Source organism: Rhinoderma darwinii, chromosome 11 (assembly GCF_050947455.1).
Source record: "Rhinoderma darwinii isolate aRhiDar2 chromosome 11, aRhiDar2.hap1, whole genome shotgun sequence".
Lineage (NCBI taxonomy): Eukaryota > Metazoa > Chordata > Amphibia > Anura > Rhinodermatidae > Rhinoderma > Rhinoderma darwinii.
This window is the reverse complement of record NC_134697.1, coordinates 15,582,660-15,604,560: the sequence shown is the minus strand read 5'-3', so window position 1 is coordinate 15,604,560 and position 21,901 is coordinate 15,582,660. Positions and strand designations below refer to the sequence as shown.

The window sequence follows — 21,901 nt, the reverse complement described above, 5'->3', positions numbered from 1 at the left end:
TAGAGCCTTTGAGTCCTGCTTCCCCGGCCCACTCATAGAGCCTTTGAGTCCTGCTTCCCCGGCCCACTCATAGAGCCTGTGAGTCCTGCTTCCCCCGCCCACTCATAGAGCCTGTGAGTCCTGCTTCCCCCGCCCACTCATAGAGCCTGTGAGCCCTGCTTCCCCCGCCCACTCATAGAGCCTGTGAGCCCTGCTTCCCCCGCCCACTCATAGAGCCTGTGAGCCCTGCTTCCCCCGCCCACTCATAGAGCCTGTGAGTCCTGCTTTCCCCGTCACTCATAGAGCCTGTGAGTCCTGCTTCCCCCGCCCACTCATAGAGCCTGTGAGTCCTGCTTCCCCCGCCCACTCATAGAGCCTGTGAGTCCTGCTTCCCCGGCCCACTCATAGAGCCTGTGAGCCCTGCTTCCCCGGCCCACTCATAGAGCCTGTGAGCCCTGCTTCCCCGGCCCACTCATAGAGCCTGTGAGCCCTGCTTCCCCCGCCCACTCATAGAGCCTGTGAGTCCTGCTTCCCCCGCCCACTCATAGAGCCTGTGAGTCCTGCTTCCCCCGCCCACTCATAGAGCCTGTGAGTCCTGCTTCCCCCGCCCACATAAAGTGATTGACATTTTCTCTTGGTATAGAGGAAGAGTTGTCAATCATTGGTATCTTCTAACCTGTTTCTATGATTGGTGACAGATAGCCATTTACTATATTATGAATACTATATTTCTTTATTTTCCTTGGTTATTAGGTAGCCATGATTTCCGTCAGTGTAGGTCCAGTCGGCCGTTGAAGTACATTGTTAGCTCGAGTTCGCCAATTTCAGTACGCTCTGCGTTGTAACCGGACTAAAGCTTTTGCTTGACGTCAGTGGCTTAAACAGTTCTTTTCGAACCCTTTGACCTGTTAAATTCTTTTTCTTTTTTTGATATTTTCTTAATTGGTCCTGAAAATCTTTCTGAACCATTTTGACATAACTTTGCGGTTCACACAGACTCTGGAAGAGAAGAGTAATACATAAATGTTTCAGTGGTAATAATGAAAATAAAAATCCTTCTCCTCCTCTGGCTGATCTTGGTAGGGGTTTTCACTGCCCCACCCATATATACGAGTTATATAAAGAAGGAGTAAACTGGAGCCAAATTTTAAACGTCAAACAAAGCCAAGTTGACTAAGAGAGGATGCTTTGTATGGTGCCATTAGATAAGTTGTATCATCTTAACAGGCCACAAGTAATTTTAAAATGTTTTTTCACATACTGTAATTCCTCACAAAACTATATTTTTAATTCTGTATCTTACAAGCATTGTGAAAATATAGTGATAATCTACCTAGCGGTTCAATTTGCATGATACACTTTATGGCCAAAAGTATGTGGACACCCCTCTTAATTTTTGAGTTAAGTTGTTCCATTCACACGAGGGGCGGACATATCATTGGTGCAACCTGTGCAGCTGCACAGGGGCCCATTAGGTAAGGGGGCCCTCTGTTACCTTAAAGCAGCCTTCTTCTGTCTATTAGATTGTATGTAAAGGCCTGAGCTAATGAATTTTATGGCTAACAATTACTTAAGATTGTAAGAGAGACATAAGGGGGTGATTTATGATGAGTTGTTGAAGAGCAAGGGGCCTATATACTGTTCTTGCCCAGGGGCGCTCAGCTGTCTGTGTCAGCCACTGATTAACACCCATTGCAAACAGGTGCATAAAATCCAGCACACAGCCATGCAATCTCCATTAACAAACCTTGGTAGTATTATGTGTCATACTGAAGAGCTCAGTGACTTTAAACATGGCACTGTCGTAGGACGTCACCTTTGCCACAAGTCAGTTTGTGAAATTTCTGATCTGCAAGATCTGCCCCGGTCACCTGTGTTTGTGAAGTGGTAACAGCAGCCACTAAATTGGTAGACCATGCAAACTCAAGTGCTGAAGTGTGTGCCGTGTAAGAAAAAAAAAAATTGCCTATCCTCTTTTCTTATCATTAGAATACAGACAACCGCACTACTTCTGGAAGTAATGTTGGCACCAGAACTGTGCGTGTGGAGATTCGTGACATGGGTTTTCATGGGCACTGTACATAAGCCTAATATCAAAATGCCAAGCGTTGACTGAGCGGTGTAAAGCACGCTGCCACTGGACTCTGGAGCAACGTGTTCACAGGAGTGATGAATCACGTCTCACTATCTGGCAGTCTGATGGAGGAATCTGGGTTTGGCGGATGCCAGGAGAACGCTACCTGCCGAAATGCATAGTGACTGTACCCCTGTGCACAAAGAGAGGTCCATAAAGGCATGGTTTGTTGTGGAGAAACTCTAGTGGCTGCACAGAGCCCTGATCTCAATCCCTTCCAACAACTTTGTGATGAATTTTACCGCCAATCGCATGTTCTGATCTAACATTAGCGTCTGCATAAAAAAGAATCACAAAAAAAAAATCGCCGCAATAGGAGCTTAGCTTTTTTTTTTTTTCAATGGTGGTCTCAAGGATTATTGGATGTAACCTGTGAAACGGACAGATATAATTCAATACATTTGAAAAGATGCTAGAACAACAACCAGTGTTGCATGTGTAGCCCCTGCCTAATGATGTACGTGATGCTTGGGAGTAAGTCAGAGCATAGACAACAGGGGCGGACCTAGAATATCTTGGCCACCTTAAGAATTGTCAGACTTAAGAATCCACTTAACTGTCACAGTAAGGCCACCTATAGTGTAAATCCGGGCAAAAATGGAAAATTCAGCTCACTCATGTAATTAAATCAGCAAAAAAAAAAAAAAAAAAGAATATCATAAAACGCAGCTTCTTCTCTGAGCTGACAGGTAGTTTCTGGTGCTGCTTGTTCAGTGTGTGGGAGGGCAAAAGTAGCAGCACCCACACACACACCAGGAAACTAGACTGTTCCCAGACAGTTGATAGGCTGACTATAGCTCAGCTTCTGGAATAGACCTGCTTCATCAGGGTTCGATCTCACGGCTTGAGCAGTGATCTGACGGAGTGAATTACAGATACAATGACTAGGGGGAAAACATTACAATTTTGCATGGAGGGTTTTTTTTTTTTATTTTTTTTTTGCATATATGAAATACTTACTCTACATTTTTCATAGAACTCCTTATATCCTCCCTTTAAGAGATAGAGCTCAGGGTAATACAAATGTGGATACAGGTTTGCTTCCCTGTCCAAGTTTCTAAAAGTTCGACACCTTGAATGAGAGAAGAAAAGTCTTCAAAATACAAAATAATTCAGAAATATTTAATTTTACTAAGGTGCGAATATTAGATTTTTCATTGTGAGGGTATGTGCACACACAAAATAAAATAACTTCTGAAAATACGGAGCTGTTTTCAAGGGAAAACAGCTCCTGATTTTCAGAAGTTTTTTAAGCCACTCGCGATTTTTGCTGCGTTTTTTACTGACGTTTTTGGAGCTGTTTTTCAATAGAGTCAATGAAAAACGTCTCAAGAAGTGATATGCACTTCTTTTTTGCGGACATTTTTCAAAACGGCCGCGTAAAAAAACGGCCCTTCGGAACAGAACGCAGTTTTTCCCATTGAAATCAATGGGCAGATGTTTGGAGGCGTTCTGTTCCGACGGGCCATTTTTTACACGGCCGTTTTGAAAAACGGGCACACAAAAAAAATGGCCGTGAAAAAGAAGTGCATGTTAATTCTTGGGCCGTTTTTGGAGCCGTTTTTCATAGACTCTATAGAAAAACAGCCGTAAAATTTGCAGTGAAAATCGCGAGTGGCTTAGAAAACAACAATACACACAACAAAAAAGGGTGTTTTTTATTTGTTTTTTTTTGCAGTTTGTAAGAGTTATAATTGTGCAGTCCACCACTGCATATAATATGTCCAATCAGGCTAGATGATGCAATATGCAGTAAAGGTTTTCCTTGGCTATAGGTAATGGAAGGCATGCTATAGGCACAGGCTAACAAACTATTTGGGACAATTCAATGACCGGAGGGCTCTTGGGGAGAGGGGGCCTGCGGCATATGGTACTCTCTCTGCATACTAACCAACATACGGAGTATATACTATGCAGCATATACTATGTCCACCTTTGAACACTTTTTTTTAATTTATATATATATATATATATATATATATATATATATATATATATATATATATATATATAAAAAATCTAAAAAGGTCCAAACTGCTATAATAAATGCATAGGAGTTGTTTTTATTTTTCTTATTTAAAGATTTTTATTTTGTTATATAAAACAAAGGCAACAGATACAAACAGTACCAACGAGGAACATATTGAGGACACTAACAAACAATAGTGCATGTGCTTTTATGATACAGAGCTCCAGGGGCTGAAGGAAATCATATTAAGGCTTTATTCAGACGAACGTAAAATACGCGCGTGCAACGCGCGTGATTTTCACGTGCGTTGCCCGTAGCTATATTAGTCAATGGGGCCGTGCACACATGGCAGCTTTTTTTGCGCAGCGTTGCTCCGTTGCCAAAAACCCACGACATGTCCGTTGATTCAGCGTTTTCAACGCATCACGCACCCATTGAAGTCAATGGGTGCGTGAAAACCACGCATGTCGCACGGAAGCACTTCCGTGCGAACTGCGTGTTTGCGCAACAGCTGTCAAAAGGATGAATGTAAACAGAAAAGGACCACGTGCTTTTCTGTTTTCCGAACATCCATACGGAGTGTCTTTGCGAAGCCGGACAAGCGAACCGAACGTCACCGTATTCGGCCAAACTCGATTTGGCCGAACCCGGCAAAAAAATTATCGGTACGCGACGTCAGGAGATAGTCACTGTCCATGGTGCAGAAAGAGTTAAACTGTTTCAGCACCATGGACAGTGACTACCGATCACAATAAACATGAACCTGTAAAAAAAAAACGAAGTTCTGACTTACCGATAACTCCCGGCGTCTTCCTCCCGGGATGACAATTCAGGCCAAGTGACAGCTCCAGCCAATCACAGGCCAAGCACAGCCTGCAGCGATCACATGGACTGGCGCGTCATCCAGGGAGGTGGGGCCCGATGTCGAGAGGCGCGTCACTAAGGACGCGTCACCAAGGCAACGGCCGGGAAGTTCTCGGTAAGTACGAACTTTTTCTTTTTTTCAACAGGTTTTTCGATATTGTGTTCGGCATTCACTGTCGAGGGTGCTGAAAGAGTTAGCTCTTTCAGCAACTTGGACAGTGACGGGCGTCGAGTAGCCTCATCTCTATGATGGCGGCTGCGCGAAAATTACGCAGCCGCGCATCAGACACGGATGACACACACAGCTGTCAAATGGTGTTTGCGCGCGCAAAAACGCCACGCTCGTGTGACTCCAGCCTAAATCACAAGGAAAATGGTATAAGGATCTTGGGATTAGGATCGAATGGGGGGTTATTTTATAAACATATCGGAGAAGCATCATTAAATCACGATCACCGATTTATCTGTTTTATGAACAATCATAGACTTTATTTTACACCGAATCTTTTAAAGGTTATGGGGTTGAGGAATGACAATAATTGTCGGAAACATATTATACATCAGGAGGATCTCATACACTTGTGGTGTTGTCCCAAACTACATAGATACTGGAGTGGAGTTGCAGCATCTATTTCTAAATTCATTCTGAAAGAGGTTCCATATGGAACCGATGCTATTTATTTTTGGCACTTACGATCTTTTGAAAGATAATCAAAAACTAATTAGATTTTGTTTCTGGCAAGATTGGTTACCATTTATAAATGGATCTCAAAAGATTTCCCACGGGAAGTAGAATGGCACCATAAGCTGAATAGAGTGATGCTTTTAGAAAGATCATATTACTTAACGCTAGATAAAGAGGAAGGGGAATTTATTTTTATAAGATCTGGAACAGATGTATAATGGGACTATCCCCCGAACAGAAAAAGACTTTAGAGCTGGTTTAAAATGTGTTAGTAGTTGATGGAGTAATGTTTTGTTTTTTTTTGTTTGTTTTGTTTTTCTTCTCTCCCCCCACACAGTATTTTCCAGGGTTTTAGTGGGTGATTGTTGCTTTTTCAGTATTACCTATTTGAACCCCTTTCGGGATAGTGTCTGTACTACATAATACTTTGTTTATTATAATGTTAACTGAACATTTTCTTCGTTCTTTTTGTTATGTAATATGGAATATTTTGATATAATTCAACAATAATAATAAATTCTATTATTAAAAAAAACGATGCAGAGCTCTACAACCTCTGCTTACCTTCACACAGTCATCGAGTCACTTAAAAAATGTTGACTTCCTGCCATCACCGCTAGGAGGAGCTTACTGGAGACAGATTTACTATTGAGTTCTATGGGAGCTGTGCAAATCTTTATACAGTAAGTTCCCCCTAAAGAGGAGAGATCAGGAATGCAAAAAAAGTCAAAACTAGAGAAAACTTAATAGAAAGTGTTGGATTTCTTAAGATATGCGAATGATAATGTAAAGGATCTGCCAGACACATCTTCTGTGTTGACGCCCATAGTTAATCAGTCTGCACCTGCTTCTATGTCTGTGAGACTGACTCCATCTTCCACCACCCAGGATGGCAGGCTTAGGAGTGGGAGAACCTATCACAGCCTGGCCAGACGGAGCTAGCTCCCGCCGTCTGTCTATTTATACCTGCCTTTCCTGTTCCTCCTTTGCTTCTGATTCTTCTCTGCTGGTTTCCTGGCCCTCCTGCAGCTTCTTGAACTACTGATCCTCTGCTTGTGATTGACCTTGGCTTTACTGACCACTCTTCTGCTCTGCGTTTTTGTACCTCGCTCATCTCCTGGTTTGACTCGGCTCGTTCACTTCGCTTGTTGCTCACGGTGTCCCCGTGGGCAGCTTCCCCATTTCCCTGGCTTCTTTGTACCCTTGTCTGTTTGTCTGTCGTGCACCTATTGAGTGTAGGGACCGTCGCCCAGTTGTACCCCGTCGCCTAGGGCGGGTCGTTGCAAGTAGGCAGGGACTGAGTGGCGGGTAGATTAGGGCTCACCTGTCTGTCTCCGTACCCCGACATTACAGATAAATAGAGAAATAGTAACTGGTTATACGCACAGTTTGGGAGCTCTTTCAGAGGAGAATTCACAGTGAAAGATTACTACTCTTCTGCCCTCGGAAAGTAGAGGGCTCTTAAGAAAATATTCTGAAATCTGGTCTTCTCCATATAAATTCCAGGCCCCCTGTTAAAAGCAAAGGCATAATTGACAACGTTAGATAAGCATCCGGCCAGCTCATTACAAATATGACTAGTACTGAGACACACAAGGGCCGACCAAAGTAAAGCATGGATGGGTTTCTGCACAAGTGAGCGGGCACTGGACCGTATGCAGTATATAGGCACTTTGTTGTAGTATTATTTGTGGCTCTTTTACCTGTGCCCTGTATGTTCTATTATTTTACTGACGGTGTGGCCATGTTATTTGTTCCTTGTATGGCTTTGTTATTTATGCCCGGCTCAACGGCCGCTGCACGGGAAATGTAGCATCACATGCCGGCCAGTCAAATGAATGTCCAAGCACTTAAAGTGGTTTTCCCCTGAGGAGCATTTATGATATATCCACAGGATATGTCATAAATGTCAGATTGATGTGCGTCCCACCACTGGGACCTGCACCTCCCTCTAGAACGGGGCCCCCTAACTCCCCTTCTAGCTTTTTGTGCTCACGCTGACTGCCGACCACTTCCTGATTACATGGTCGGGAGTTACGGAAACAGCGGAACTTGATGAGCTATGCTGTTTTTGTAACTTCCATAGTAGTAAATGGCAGTTACGGAAGCAACGTAGCATGCGAGCTACGCTGTTTCCGTAACTGCTGTTCAGTTTTATGAGTTACGGAAACAGTGTGGCTCAGCGAGTTACTCTGTATTCGTAACTCCCGACCATTTAATCAGTAAGGGGCCGGGAGGCAGCCAGAGACGGGACCCACATCGATCTGATGTTTATGACATGTCCTGTGGATATGTCATAAATGTCTCTGATGGGAAAACCCCTTTACTGAAGAGATAGGCAAGGTCCGCCAGAGCTGAGGGTCTATCCTACATATTGTCACTCGCTTTCTTGCTCATTAAGGGGGGTTTCGAGCAGGGGATTAAAGGGATTGACCGAGAGTATGGAAAAAAAAGAAGCAGCAAATGTTCTAAAATAATAAAACAATCAATACTCACCTCTTCATTCCTCTGCCAGTCCTGCACAGATGCTCTGTCGGTCCCACGTCGGTCTTTGTTTACAGCGTGCCGTGCCGTCACGTCACGTTTCCACTGCAGTCCATCCCTGTCCTCAGTGGTCACGTGCCATACTTACTAGCATCACCGCTGAGCGCGCACCACTCACATTTTCACAGCAGTTTCTGTACAGTGTATCTTTGTGAAAGTAGTGTTCTTGTTCCACAAAAGTTAAAGGGTTGGTCCAGTTTAGAAAACATATTTTCATGCACCCTATTAGGAAATTCTGAGTTATTAGAGGGTGTCTCCTGTCCAGGATTCTTATCTCTTGGCCAGAGTGGAGAGCAGTTACCTAGAGTGTCTCCCACTCTGGAGGACCTGTCCTGTCCTGCATTACACAGACAATTTATTGATCTAGATGAGCACTTTGTAATGCTTAATTTCCCCTGTGGTGGTGCTGCAGGGAAAATAAACACTTGCTGCCAGGATTCCCCACAGATTACAGCTGATTGCTGGAGGTCCCAGCCGAGGGACACTTTGTGACAAGCTCATTGTCAAGGAACCCTTTTAACAAGTAGGGAATGTCCAAATGGAAGAAACTTTTTCACAAATCGTACTTTCATTTCTTTATAGTTATTTGTATGATCTGTCTATGGTGCTGGGCAGGGGCGTCGCTAGCACCGGACCTCCGGGTACAAGACCCGGATCTTTGACTCGGTTCCCCCGGATGCATGGGCGACTGCCGCTACAGGGGTCGTAATTGCGACCGGGCAGTAGTCGCGATTGCGACCGGGCCTTGTCCATAGAATTTACTATAGCAACTTGGGCCTATGTCATACAATACACGGGCCCCTGTTACTATAGTAATAACACCATACTTAACCTCCTTCCCGAGCACAGTGGAAGTCCTGACGTCTTCTCGCGTCATGACGCTGTGTGCCGCGCATGACATCAAGACGCTGAATGGTGTTGGGACATCCGCTGCACCAAAGAGCTGGGTAAGTGTAACATCATTACTGCTTGCTGGGGTCCTGTATCTAAGCCTGCCTTGTGGTAAGCTTAGATACAGGGCCCATGTGTGATGCTGTCTGTTAGACCATGTATCTAAGCTTACCACAAGGCAGGCTTAGATACGGGACCCCAGCAGACAGTAATCTTATACTGTATAAGATTACTGCCTGCTGGCGTCCTGTATCTAAGCCTGCCTAGTGGTAGGTTTAGATACATGGTCTAACAGACAGTATCACACATGGGATTGTATCTAAGCCTAGCACCTGTGTTACTAATGGATTTTTTGTGTGTTTGTGTTTATTTACAGGTTTGGTCGTTGGACTACGTCGGATTTGAGGACTACTTCGATGCCGGCTTTTTTAATTTTCAATAAAATCGTTAATGAGGGTGGTGTGGGGGTCTTTTATTTCAATAAAATATATTTGTTCGATGTCTTTGTATTTTCTTTTAAACTTTCTTGCTAGTGCCTTATTAATAGCCGATTGACAGCGTCCATTACTAAGGTGGGGCTTAGTGTTAGCCAATGCAGAGGCTAACACTAACCGCTATTATTACCCCGGTACCCTCCGCCACCAGGGGTACCGGGAGGAGCTAGGGAAGATCCAGTACCCGACCATCTGTAGTGATGATCGGGCAGTGGGGCGGCTGCTGGCTGGTATTATTAGGCTGGGAAATGCCAAAAACAGAGGCCCCATTCCACCCTGGTAATGCTAGACTGCTGCTGTGTTGTATCTGCCTGGTTATGAAAATTGGGAGGGATCCCACATAATTATTTTTTTAAATGGGATAAACGTGCGGTTGTTGTCCCCCATTTCTCATAAACAGCCAGATACAAGACAGCAGCAGGCTAGCATTACCAGGGTGTTGTTTTTGGGCTTTCCCAGCATAATAATACCAGCCTGTGGCCGGGTTGGGTACTGGATCCTCCCCTGATGGCGGTGCTAATGGGGGTTAGCGTTCGCCTCTGCACCGGCTAAGGGTATGTTCACACACACACTAATTACGGACGTAATTCGGGCGTTTTTGCCCCGAATTACGTCCGAAAAATGCGGCTTGAAAGCGTTGACAAACATCTGCCCATTGAAAGCAATGGGCTGAAGTTTGTCTTCACACGAGGCGTATATTTACGCGCCGCTGTCAAATGAAGGCGCGTAAATAGACGCCCGCGTCAAAGAAGTGACCTATCACTTCTTGGGGCGTAATTGGAGCCGTTATTCATTGACTCCAATGAAAAGCAGCGCCAATTACGTCCATAATGGACGCGGCGTTCAAGCGCCTGCACATGCCGTTACGGCTGAAATTACGGGGATGTTTTCTCCTGAAAACATCCCCGTAATTTCAGCCGTTACGGACGCTGACGTGTGAACATACCCTCACACCAAGTCCCACCTTAGCAATGGACGTTGTCAATCAGCCAGCAGCCATTACTAAGGCAGTGGTAATAAAATGTAAAAAAATACAAGGACATAGAAAAAATATTTTATTGAAATAAAAAAACCTACACAACCACCATTAACCATTCTATTGAGAATAAAAAAGCAGTAATCAAAGTAGTCCTCGAATCCGACGTAGTCCAACAACCGAACCTGTAAAAAAACACAAATACACCCAAAAAAATAGTAACACATTAAAAAGCAAAACAATTATTATGCTTACCTTTTCTGGTCCAGCGCTGAAGCCGCAATGTCAGCGAGCTGTGCCCTATATCTAATTCTATCATGTGTGATACTGCCTGCTGGGGCCATGTATCTAAGCCTATCATGTGTGATACTGTCTGCTTGGGCCATATATCTAAGCCTATCATGTGTGATACTGTCTGCTGGGGCCCTGTATCTAAGCCTATCATGTATGATACTGTTTGCTGGGCACCTGTCTCTAAGGCTATCATGTATGATACTGTCTGCTGGGGCCATGTATCTAAGTCTATAATGTGGGATACTGTCTGCTGAGACAATGCATCCAATTCTATCCAGCTATAGGAGCCTTAGTCTTATAGATATGCGATCTCCCATATGTATGTTAAAATGTATTTTTGGGGGGGGTAATATGTCTTGGGGCTTGTGCCCCTGATCTTTTAAGACCCTAGCAACGCCTCTGGTGCTGGGTGGGGCCTTAGGTGGCAGGCATTCTGTATTGTTACGGATTTTGCTGAAGGTTACAAGTCGATCCGCAGCAAAATCCGCAACTGCAGATTTTAAATTAATGATTTTTTATTCTGCTTAAAAAAAAATCCGGTGGGAAATCCGCAGACGAAAATACAAACAGTTTTTTGCCAGATTTGCACCAATATCTATTTTGCTGCGGTTTTGTCTTGCAGATTTCCCCCAACACAAAAAAGTATGTTTAACTCCTTAACGCAGGAGGACGGATATATCCGTCCTGTGATGGCGCGGGTACTGACACTGTACCCATGCGATCAGCGTCAGGAGCCCGGCTGTTATACACAGCCTGTCTCCTGCTGCAACTGCCGGAATCGAAGCGTGCGCCGATTCCAGCAGTTTAACCCATTAAATGCCGCTGTCAATAGTGACAGCGGCATTTAATGTGTTTGACGGAGGGAGGGAGCTCCCTCTGTCACCCGATCGGCACCCCCGCAAACAAATCGCGGGTCGCCGTCGGGTTTCCATGACAGCCGGGGGTCTAACAAAGACCCCCAGGTCTGTCTTCAGCATCTGCCTGTTAGGCGATGCCAGCGGCATGACCTAATAGATTGCCTGTCAGCTTTACACTGACAGGCAATAATGCTTCGGTATACTAAGTATACCAAAGCATTATACATGCGATCAGCAGATCGCATAGTGAAGTCCCCTGGTGGGACTTTTAAAAAAAATGACAATCAGTTAAATAAAGTTTGTGAAAAAAAAATTAATAAATTACAGTCAAAGTCAAATAAAACTACTTTTTTGGCCCAAAAAGTGGTTTTATTTAGTAAAACTGTCAAAACAAATCACACATACACATATATGGTATCCCCGCGATCGTAACAACTTGACCAATAAAATGAACACATTAATTAAACCGCCGGATGAACGGCGTCCAAAGAAAACGCAAAAAACAACGGCAAAATTCTCTCTTTTCTCCCATTCCCCCCATAAAAAATAAAATAAAAGTTAATCTATAAGTCCTATGTACCCCAAAATAGTACTAATGAAAACTACACATTGTCCCGCAAAAATCAAGCCCACGTACGGCCACATTGACGGAAAAATAAAAGCGTTACGGCTCTTGGAACGCGGCGATGCAAAAACAAGTAATTTTTTTCTAAAAGGGTTTTTATTGTGCAAACGTAGGAAAACATATAAAACCTTTACATATTTGGTATCCCCGTAATCGTGCCGACCCATAGAATAAAGTTAACATGTTATTTACGCTGCATAGCAAACGGCGTAAATTTATAACGTGAAAATCAATGCTGGAATAGCTGCTTATTTTCAATACTCTCCTAAAATAAAGTTAATAAAAGTTGTATTGTAAGCATCTAAAAATGGTACAATTACAAAATACAACTCGTCCCGCAAAAAACAAGCCCTTATACGGCTATGTCGACGGAATAAAAAGAAAGTTACGACTCTTGGAATGCGACCGTGAAAAAACAAAAAATAATCCTTGGTCATTAACGTGCAAAATGGCCCGGTCATTAAGGGGTTAAAAGGAATGCATTGTATTATTTATTGTTTTTTTTATTTATTGTATAGTTATACAGTATCATACCTTGATATGTCCTCCAGCGTATTCATAAGGATAGCGGCAGTCCACCAGGTGGTATGTGTGTACAATGTCTTTATATTCTCCTCTGAGTAGATGTGCTAGCTGCGTATAAAGAAGAGATGAGCAGAAGGTAAATGATTGTCCAGCAGCTATAATAGTGTCTGGGGAGATGTTGGGTACTACCGCCTTTCAGGGGAGGGATATTACAAAATGGGGATAATGGAGAAGGAATTGGGTTTTCTGGTGACAAATAAGCTAAGAAGCAGAACTCAATGTCAAGCAGCAGCTGAAAAAGCAAATACGATTTCAGGGTGTATAAAAAGAGAGAAAAACCTGTAATTCAAATGTAATATTACCCCTCTATAAATCCCTTGTAAGGCCACATCTTGAATATGGAATTCAGTTTTGGGCTCCACAATGTAAAAAGGGTTTAGAAGAGCTGGAGAGGGTTCAAAGGCGGGCAACTAGATTATTAAATGGGATAGGACGTCTCACAATGAGAGGCTAGAAAAATTGGGCTTGTTCATCTTGTAAAAAAGACGCCTTAGAGGTGATCTTATTAACATGTATAAACTTACAGTTAGGTCCAGAATTAATTGGACAGTGGCACAATCTTCATGATTTGGGATCTGCTGACACCACATTGGATTTGAAATGAAACAACTGAGATGCAATTGAAGTGGAGACTTTCAGGTTTAAAGAGGCTCTGTCACCACATTATAATTGCCCTATATTGTACATGATGTGATCGGCGCTGTAATGTAGATTACAGCAGTGTTTTTTATTTAGAAAAACGATCATTTTTGACGGAGTTATGACGGAGTTATGACCTATATTAGCTTTATGCTAATGAGTTCTCAATGGACAACTGGGCGTGTTTTACTATATGGTCGAGTGGGCGTTGTACAGAGGAGTGTATGATGCTGACCAATCAGCGTGATACACTTCTCTCCATTCATTTACTCTGCAAATAGCGATATAGCTAGATCACAGTGCAGCCACAAACACACTATAACATTACTGCAGTGTCCTGACAGTGAATATACATTACCACCAGCCAGGACGTGATCTGTATTCAGAATCCTGACCACTTCTGTAGCGTCTCTGTGATTTACAGAATAGCAGGCGTAGTTTTGCGAGATTACGCTGTAAACTGCCCACTTGACCATATAGTAAAACACGCCCAGTTGTCCATTGAGAAAGTCATTAGCATAGAGCTAATATAGGTCATAACTCCATCAAAAATGATTGTTTTTCTATATAAAAAAACACTGTTGTAATCTACATTACAGCGCCGATCACATCATGTACAATATAGGGCACTTATAATGTGGTGACAGAGACTCTTTAATTCAAGGGGTCGAACAAAAATATCCTGTGAAACGTTTAGGAATTGCCACCATTTTTCTACACGTCCGCCTCATTTCAGGGACTCAGAAGTAATTGAACAAATTAACATTACCAGAAATAAAATGTATTTTTATTACTTTGTAGAGAATCCTTTGCAGGCAATGACGGCCTGAAGTCTGGAACCCATGGACATCACCACACGCTGGGTTTCCTCCTTTGTGATGTTTTGTCTTAAGCAGGTGAAATGCTCGATCGGGTTGAGATCTGGTGACTCGGCCATTGCAGAATATTCCACTTCTTTCCTTATAAACTCCTGGGTTGCTTTCGCAGTATGTTTTGGGTCATTGTCCTTCTGTCCTGTGAAGCGACGTCCAATCAACCTGCTGCATGTGGTTGAATCTGAGCAGAAAGTAAATCCCTGAACACTTCACAATTCATTCGGCTGCTTCTTTCTTCAGTCACATCATCAATAATCACTAGTGACCTAGTGCCTTTGGCAGCCATGCATGCCCATACCATTACACCGCCTCCACCCTGCCATCACACTGCCCCCACCATGCCATCACACTGCCCCCCACCATGCCATCACACTGCCCCCACCATGCCATCACACTGCCCCCACCATGCCATCGCACTGCCCCCACCATGCCATCGCACTGCCCCCACCATGCCATCACACTGCCTTCACTATGCCATCACACTGCCCCCACCATGCCATCACACTGCCTCCACCATGCCATCACACTGCACCCACCATGCCATCACACTGCCTCCACCATGCCATCACACTGCACCCACCATGATTTACAGAGGATGTGGTGGCTTTGGATCATGAACCGTTCCAAGCCTTCTCCATACTTTCTTCCTCCCATCATTCTGGTACAGGTTAATCTTCGTTTCATGCTGTTCCAGAACTGAGCGGCTTCTTTACATGTTGTTTGGCAAAGTTTAATCTGGCCTTTCTATTTTTGAGGCTGATTATTGGTTTGCACCTTGCGGTGACCCCTCTGTATTTTCTCTCATGAAGTCTTCTCTTTATGGTAGACTTAGATACTGACTCACCTACTTCCAGGAGAGTGTTCTTCACTTGGGTAGATGTTGTGAAGGGGTTTTTCTTCACCATGCAAAGGATTCTGAGATCATCCACCACTATTGTCTTCCGTGGACGTCCAGGCCTTTTGGAGTTCACGAGATTACCAGTGCGCTCTTTTTTTTCAAGAATGTACCAAACTGTTGATTTGGCCACTCCTAATATTTGTGCTTCTCTCTGATGGATTTCTTCATTTTTTTCAGCCTAACGATGGTCTGTTTCACTTGCATTGAGAGCTCGTTTAACCTCATGTTGTGGGATCACAGCAACAGCTTCCAAATGCAAATGCCACCCTTCGAATCAACTCCAGACCTTTTACCTGCTTAATTGATGATGGATTAATGAGGGAATAGCCCATGCAGCCCATTAAATAGCTTTTGAGATAATTGTCCAATTACATTTGGTCCCTTGAAAAAGAGGCAGCTACATATTAAAGAGCTGTAATTCCTAAACCCCTCCTCAAATTAGGATGTGAATACCCTCAAATTAAAGCTGAGAGTCTGCACTTTAAGCCCATATTGATTATACTGTATATCTGTATATTTAATATGTTTTGGTAAACAGCTAAAATGCCAAAACTTGTGTCCCTGTCCAACTAATTCTGGACCTCTCTGGTATATTTGGTCAATGTATCAGTATATTTGTGTGCAACTAGCACATGATTTGTTCTTTCCAAGGACTTTAAAAAGGACCATGGGACATTCATTGCGTGTGGAAGAAAGAGGTATCAGATATTAACCCTTTCAGGACAGACTCATTTTCATGCTTTTGTTTTTTCATCCCCGCCTTCAAAAAGTCATAACTTTTTTATTTTTTCGTTCACGCAGACATATGAGGGCTTAATTTTTACGGGACAAGTTGTACTTTCTAATGGTACTATGTAATATTATGTGTACTGTACTGGGAAGCTGGAAAAAAAATCAGAATGGGGTGGAATTGGAAAAAAACAGCAGTTCCGACATTTTCTTATGGGTTTAGTTTTTACGGTGTTCACTGTACAGTGAAAATGACATGTTACCTTTATTCTGCGGGTCAGCACGATCATGCTGATACCAAATTGATATAGGGTTTGTTATGTTTTAGTACCTTTAAAAAAAATGAACAGTTTGAAAGAAATAAAAAAAAATTTGCATCACCATATTGCGACCCCCATAACTTCTGTATATTTCTGTGTACAGAGCAGTGTAAGGCGTCTTTTGTACGGGGAAAGATGTCGCTTTTATTTATACCATTTTGGGGAGAGTCTGGCGTTTTGATCACTTTTTATTCAATTTTTTTGGGGGGTTGAAGTGGCAAAAAAATTGCGATTCAGCCATTTTGATCTTGTTTTCCCGCTACGACGTTCACCGTGTTAGATAAATATGCTAATATTTTTATAGTTTGAGCATTTTCAGACGTTGGGATACCTAATGTGTTTATGTTTATTTTTGTTTATTTTTATATGTGATCTAGGAAAAGGGGGGTGATTTGAATTTTTATAATTTTTTCTTTGTCACACCTGACTCTGGCATCTGAGGGGTTAAATGTTTGCGATCAGAGATGACTCTGATCGCAAGAATTGCCGCTGAAATTGCCAATTGCAGGCACGGACGGCCACGGGCCGCATTTTTGGGCTGTGCTTCCATACAAAGTATGGGAGCACGGCCCGTAAAAAACGAAAAGTAGGATATGCTCCATAATTCCCGGCACGGTTCTACGGCACGGACACCTAGCCGTAGCGATACAGAAAGGTGTCCGCTGCCAATAGAACCAGGCGGGTCCGCAATTACAGGGATTTTTTACCATCGTGTGCATGGAGCCAAAGACAAAGGACAAGTACGCTTACGCGTTTCAAACGCTAACTGCGTTCTTAGTCATAGCATTTAATGTTTATACAATAAAGTCCTGAGATTTCTTCATGAAGTGCTGGATCATACCTTTTTTTTACTGTATGACACCGCATGCCACTTTCTGGGCATTGTTTGCACTATTTATCTGGGCACTGTACAGCATAATTTATTAATGGACTGTATGATAGTATATTCATATATAGATAAAGATGTTACTATATTCGCTGTCGCTCATATTATAGTGTCTGAAACTAATGGTTGAAATGGCACTTGGCAGAGGACAGAGACGGGTTGGTAGGACTCAAACACAATTTTCTCTTCCTGTCCTAACAATCAGGTTTTTGTGAAGGCAAATTTTTCAAAATAGGTTCCACTGCATTCTGTATTTCAATTACTTACTGTGTTACATGTTATATATTTCAGGTCCTGGTGATTGCCCCGCTCTACAGGTAAGCTGTAAGGCTGTGAAAAATACATTGTGAGTTGTGTTTATTAAGTTATATTGCTTTCTGATAAAACATAAAGTTATTTTACTGTACTTTATACAAAAGCAGTAAGGCCACATGCACACAATGCCTATTACATGCGGCAAATCCGTAGCGTAATATAGTACCTGCAAAGTAAATGAGATTACAAGAAATCTCATCTACACTTTGCAGATTTTTTCTGCACGTAAATTGACCTGCGGTGCGTATTTTAAAATCAGCAGCATGTCAATTTATTTGCGTTTCCACTTGCGAATTGTATCCGACTAGTTTAAAAATAAAAAAACACTAAAATTCGCAGCATAAAAACGCACCTACTTCCACATCAAAATGTTTAAAACACACCTAAAAACGCATCAAACACACTGGTGCAGATTTTAACTGCGGAAATACCTGCAGTTTTGATGCAGGTTTTTTTGTACCAAATTCCGCAACTTGTGCATGTAGCCTTAGGCCTTATTCACACGAACGTCGCACGGACCTATTTTAGTGAATGGGGCCGTTCAGACAGTCAGTGATTTTCACGCAGCGTATACTTGGCCCAGTGTATACTTGGCCATTTTTTTAAGTCAATGGGTGTGTGAAAATAAAACATAAAAACAGTGTCATCACGCTGCCATATGCGCGGAAATCACGCACGCACGCACCAAACACTCATGCCACACTGAACTTTTGCGCTCGCAAAACGCAGCGTTTTTTGCGCGCGCAAAACGGACTCGTTCATGTGAATAAGGCCTAAATCTCTTGCGACTGTTACGGCCCTTTTACACGGGCCAATAATCGGGCAGACGAGTGTTTATATGAACGCTCATTCCCGATCATTGCCCTCTGTAAACAGAGCAACGATCAGACGATGAACAAGCAAACGCTCGTTCATCGGCTGATCGTATCGTTTATGCAGCACAAAATATCCTTGTCAGCAGCACATCCCCTTGTGTAAACAGGGAGATGTGCTGCGATATGATGGTAATGTATGGGGACGAGCGATCGGAGTAACATTGCTGATCATAGCTCCTTGTGAACGCCGATCAATGAGTTGTCTCGTTGATCGACACTCGTTTTTATGGCCGATATTGACCTTTTATTACTAGATCTAACATAATAAATGCAAGTGATGGCACTGATAATCATGGCCGGCCTTGGATACGTTCAACCAGTGCGGTCGCACAGGGCGCCAGCCGCCACACTGCAAGAGGGGAGTCAGCAGGTGTGTGTATCCCCGTGCCGTTGCAACTACCAGCGGGGATACACACACTAACTGCAGTCGCCTTTCCGCCCGGGCGCTTCTTAACTTAGTGGCCGTCTCTACCGCTGTAGCAGCCATAGCAGCTGCTAGCGGCAACCCCGGGCATGAGGGCGGTGGTTCCGCTAGCAGCTGCTGCGGCTGCTATAGCGGTAGCGATGGCCTACAGCAGAGCAGGGAGGTATCTCCCTGCTCTGCTATCTACTAGCGCCACTGTAGCTCCCTGAAGGAGCGGAATCCCCATGTGGCCGGGGATTCCGCTCCTGGAGCGCTGCTTGATGTCTCTGTCCATATATGGACAGTGACATCAGGGGAAACTCCTGAAGCGGAATCCCCGGTCACATCGTTGCAGACGCTATGACCGGGGATTCCACTCCAGGAGAAGCCAATGACGCCATGGACACAGACGACAGGAGCTTCTCCTAGAGTGGAATCGACGGTCACAGCGTCGGCAACGCTGTGGACTGGTATTCCGCTTCAGGAGTTTTCCCTGATGTCACTGTCCATTTATGGACAGAGACATCAAGCAGCGCTCCATGAGCGGAATCACAGGCCACATGGGGATTTCGCTCCTTCAGGGAGCTACAGTGTCGCTATCTATACTGGAAGGGGGGGGGGGTTTCTATCTACAAGGGGGCTGTGGGCTGTGTGGCACTACCTACAAAAAAAGGACAACTGTGCAGGAGCACACAAAATACCCAGCTTTCCCGGCTATCAAATAAATGTGTGGAAATAAGCTAAGATATAACTTTTATTTAATCTAGCTAAAAGGATTAATCCTTTAGCTAGACTAAATAAAAGTTATATCTTAGTTTATTTCCACACATTTATTTGATAGCCGGGAAATCTGGGTATTTTGTGTGCTCCTGCACAGTTGTCCTTTTTTGAATGTCTATTGCCCGCCAGCTATCAGGGTAATTTCGTAGTCCTTGCACCAAGGGGGCTGTGGGCAGTGTGTCACTACCAACCAGGGGGCTGTGGGCAGTGTGGCACTACCAACCAGGGGTCTGTGGGCTGTGTGGCACTACCAACCAGGGGGCTGTGGGCTGTGTGGCACTACCAACCAGGGGGCTGTGGGCTGTGTGGCACTACCAACCAGGGGGCTGTGTGGCACTACTAACCAGGGGGCTGTGTGGCACTACCAACCTTGGGGCTGTGTGGCACTACCAACCTTGGGGCTGTGTGGCACTAGCAACCAGGGGGCTGTGTGGCACTACCAACCAGGGGGCTGTGGGGCATTGCCAACCAGGGGGATGTGGGGCACTCCCTACCAGGGGGCTGTGTGGCACTCCCTACCAGGCGTCTTTGCGGCATTCCCTACCAGGGGGCGGTGCGGCACTCCATAGCAGGGGGCTATGCGACACTTCCTACCAGGGGGCAGTGTGGCACTCCCTACAGGGGGCTGTGTGGCGCACTCTACAGGGGGCTGTGTGGCGCTCTTTACAGGGGGCTGTGTGGCGCTAGCTACAAGGGGGCTGTCTGGCACTACCTACAAGGGGGCTGTCTGGCGCTACCTACAAGGGGGCTGTCTGGTGCTACCTACAAGGGGGCTGTGTGCTGTGTGGTACTACCAACCAGGGAGCTGTGGGCTGTGTGGCACTACCAACCAGGGGGCTGTGGGCTGTGTGGCACTACCAACCAGGGGGCTGTGTGGCACTACTAACCAGGGGGCTGTGTGGCACTACCAACCTTGGGGCTGTGTGGCACTACCAACCAGGGGGCTGTGTGGCACTACCAAACAGGGGGCTGTGGGGCATTACCAACCAGGGGGCTGTGGCGCACTCCCCACCAGCGTTTTTTACAGCCGTTTTTGGAGCTGTTTTTCTATAGAGTCAATGAAAAACGGTTCCAAAAACGGCTCAAGAAGTGACATGCACTTCTTTTTCACTTTTTTTTTTTACGCGACCGTTTTTTAAAAACTGTCCGTCGGAGCAGAACGCTGTATTTCCCATTGAAATCAATGAGCAGATGTTTGGAGGCGTTCTGCTTCAGATTTCTCTGCCATTTTTCGGCCGTTTACGGCCTGAAAAACGGCCGAAAATATGCCGTGTGAAGATACCCTAAAGGGTAACTAAACTTTTTTTTTAAAAAAACTTTTGACATTTTATAGTAACATGTTAGAAGTTTTGATCGGTGAGGGTCCGAGCACTGAGAACCCCACCGATCGCTAAGACCATGCGACAGAAGTGCTCAGGTGAGCGCTGTGCCACTTTATTTCTGATTGTCTTTCATCGGAAATCCGAGCGAGCGGTGTAAGAATTCAGAGACTTTCTATTGAGCCCGTACATCGCTCCGAAGAGAGTCGATCAGAAACAAAGCGGCACAAGGCTCGCCCGAGTGCTTCTGCCGCTTCGTTGTAGCGATTGGGGTCAGTCTCAGTGCTCGGATTCCCCACCAATCAAAACTTCTGACATGTCACTATGACATGTCAAAAGTTTTTCAAAAGTTTATTTACACTTTAACTCCTATAGATTTTAGGGAGAAAATATGACGACTGATGGCCACTGTGAATTGGCAAGATGGACTTACAGGACCCCCATTCTCTCGTTAGGTGAGGGTCTAAGAGGTGGGACCTCTACCTATCAGAGATTTATGGCATATTCTGTTGAAATGCCCAAGATGGAATTACCCCTTTAAATTACTGAGCCCATAGTAAACTTATACTGTATACAACATAAATATATAAACACATTCTCTCCATACAATACATCTATTATATACAGCCTACAATATTTCCATTTTATTTTGTAGTTTTCACAGTTTAGGACACCAAAGAGTTTATCACATACCTTCGAAAAATCTCCAATGAGGTCATCACTGTTATCCTCTGCTTCATTAAATCTTGGACTGATGTCACTCATCTAAAGAAAGCAAGAAAAGATCAAATGTAATAAGACACGTTCCTTTTCCAGGATAACAGAGACGAAACATCTCTTATAATATCACACAATAAAGAAACAAATGTAAAAATAAACAGGTAAACAAAAAGATTTCCCAGAGATGGGGGGATATGGTGCAATGAGGTATCTCCGTATGTCAAAAAGCTGCTTGGTCAAGAGGA

At 44.1% G+C, this 21,901-nt stretch overlaps 1 protein-coding gene across 3 annotated transcripts in view; it reads right to left on the bottom strand.

Annotated features, from left to right (window-relative positions):
- Positions 1 to 693: 693 nt before the first annotated feature.
- The window catches only part of LOC142663605 (M-phase inducer phosphatase 3-like), a 35,351-nt gene continuing 14,143 nt past the window's right edge, over positions 694 to 21,901 (bottom strand). For all 3 annotated transcript variants that reach the window (XM_075842355.1, XM_075842353.1, XM_075842354.1), the window contains 6 exons: positions 21,630 to 21,701; positions 17,512 to 17,574; positions 12,847 to 12,945; positions 7,018 to 7,142; positions 3,074 to 3,185; positions 694 to 978 (listed from right to left, as the gene is read on the bottom strand). In XM_075842355.1, coding sequence (XP_075698470.1) covers positions 784 to 978; positions 3,074 to 3,185; positions 7,018 to 7,142; positions 12,847 to 12,945; positions 17,512 to 17,574; positions 21,630 to 21,701 — 666 coding nt within the window. In that variant the 3' untranslated portion in view covers positions 694 to 783. The remainder of the gene's footprint in view (positions 979 to 3,073; positions 3,186 to 7,017; positions 7,143 to 12,846; positions 12,946 to 17,511; positions 17,575 to 21,629; positions 21,702 to 21,901) is intronic.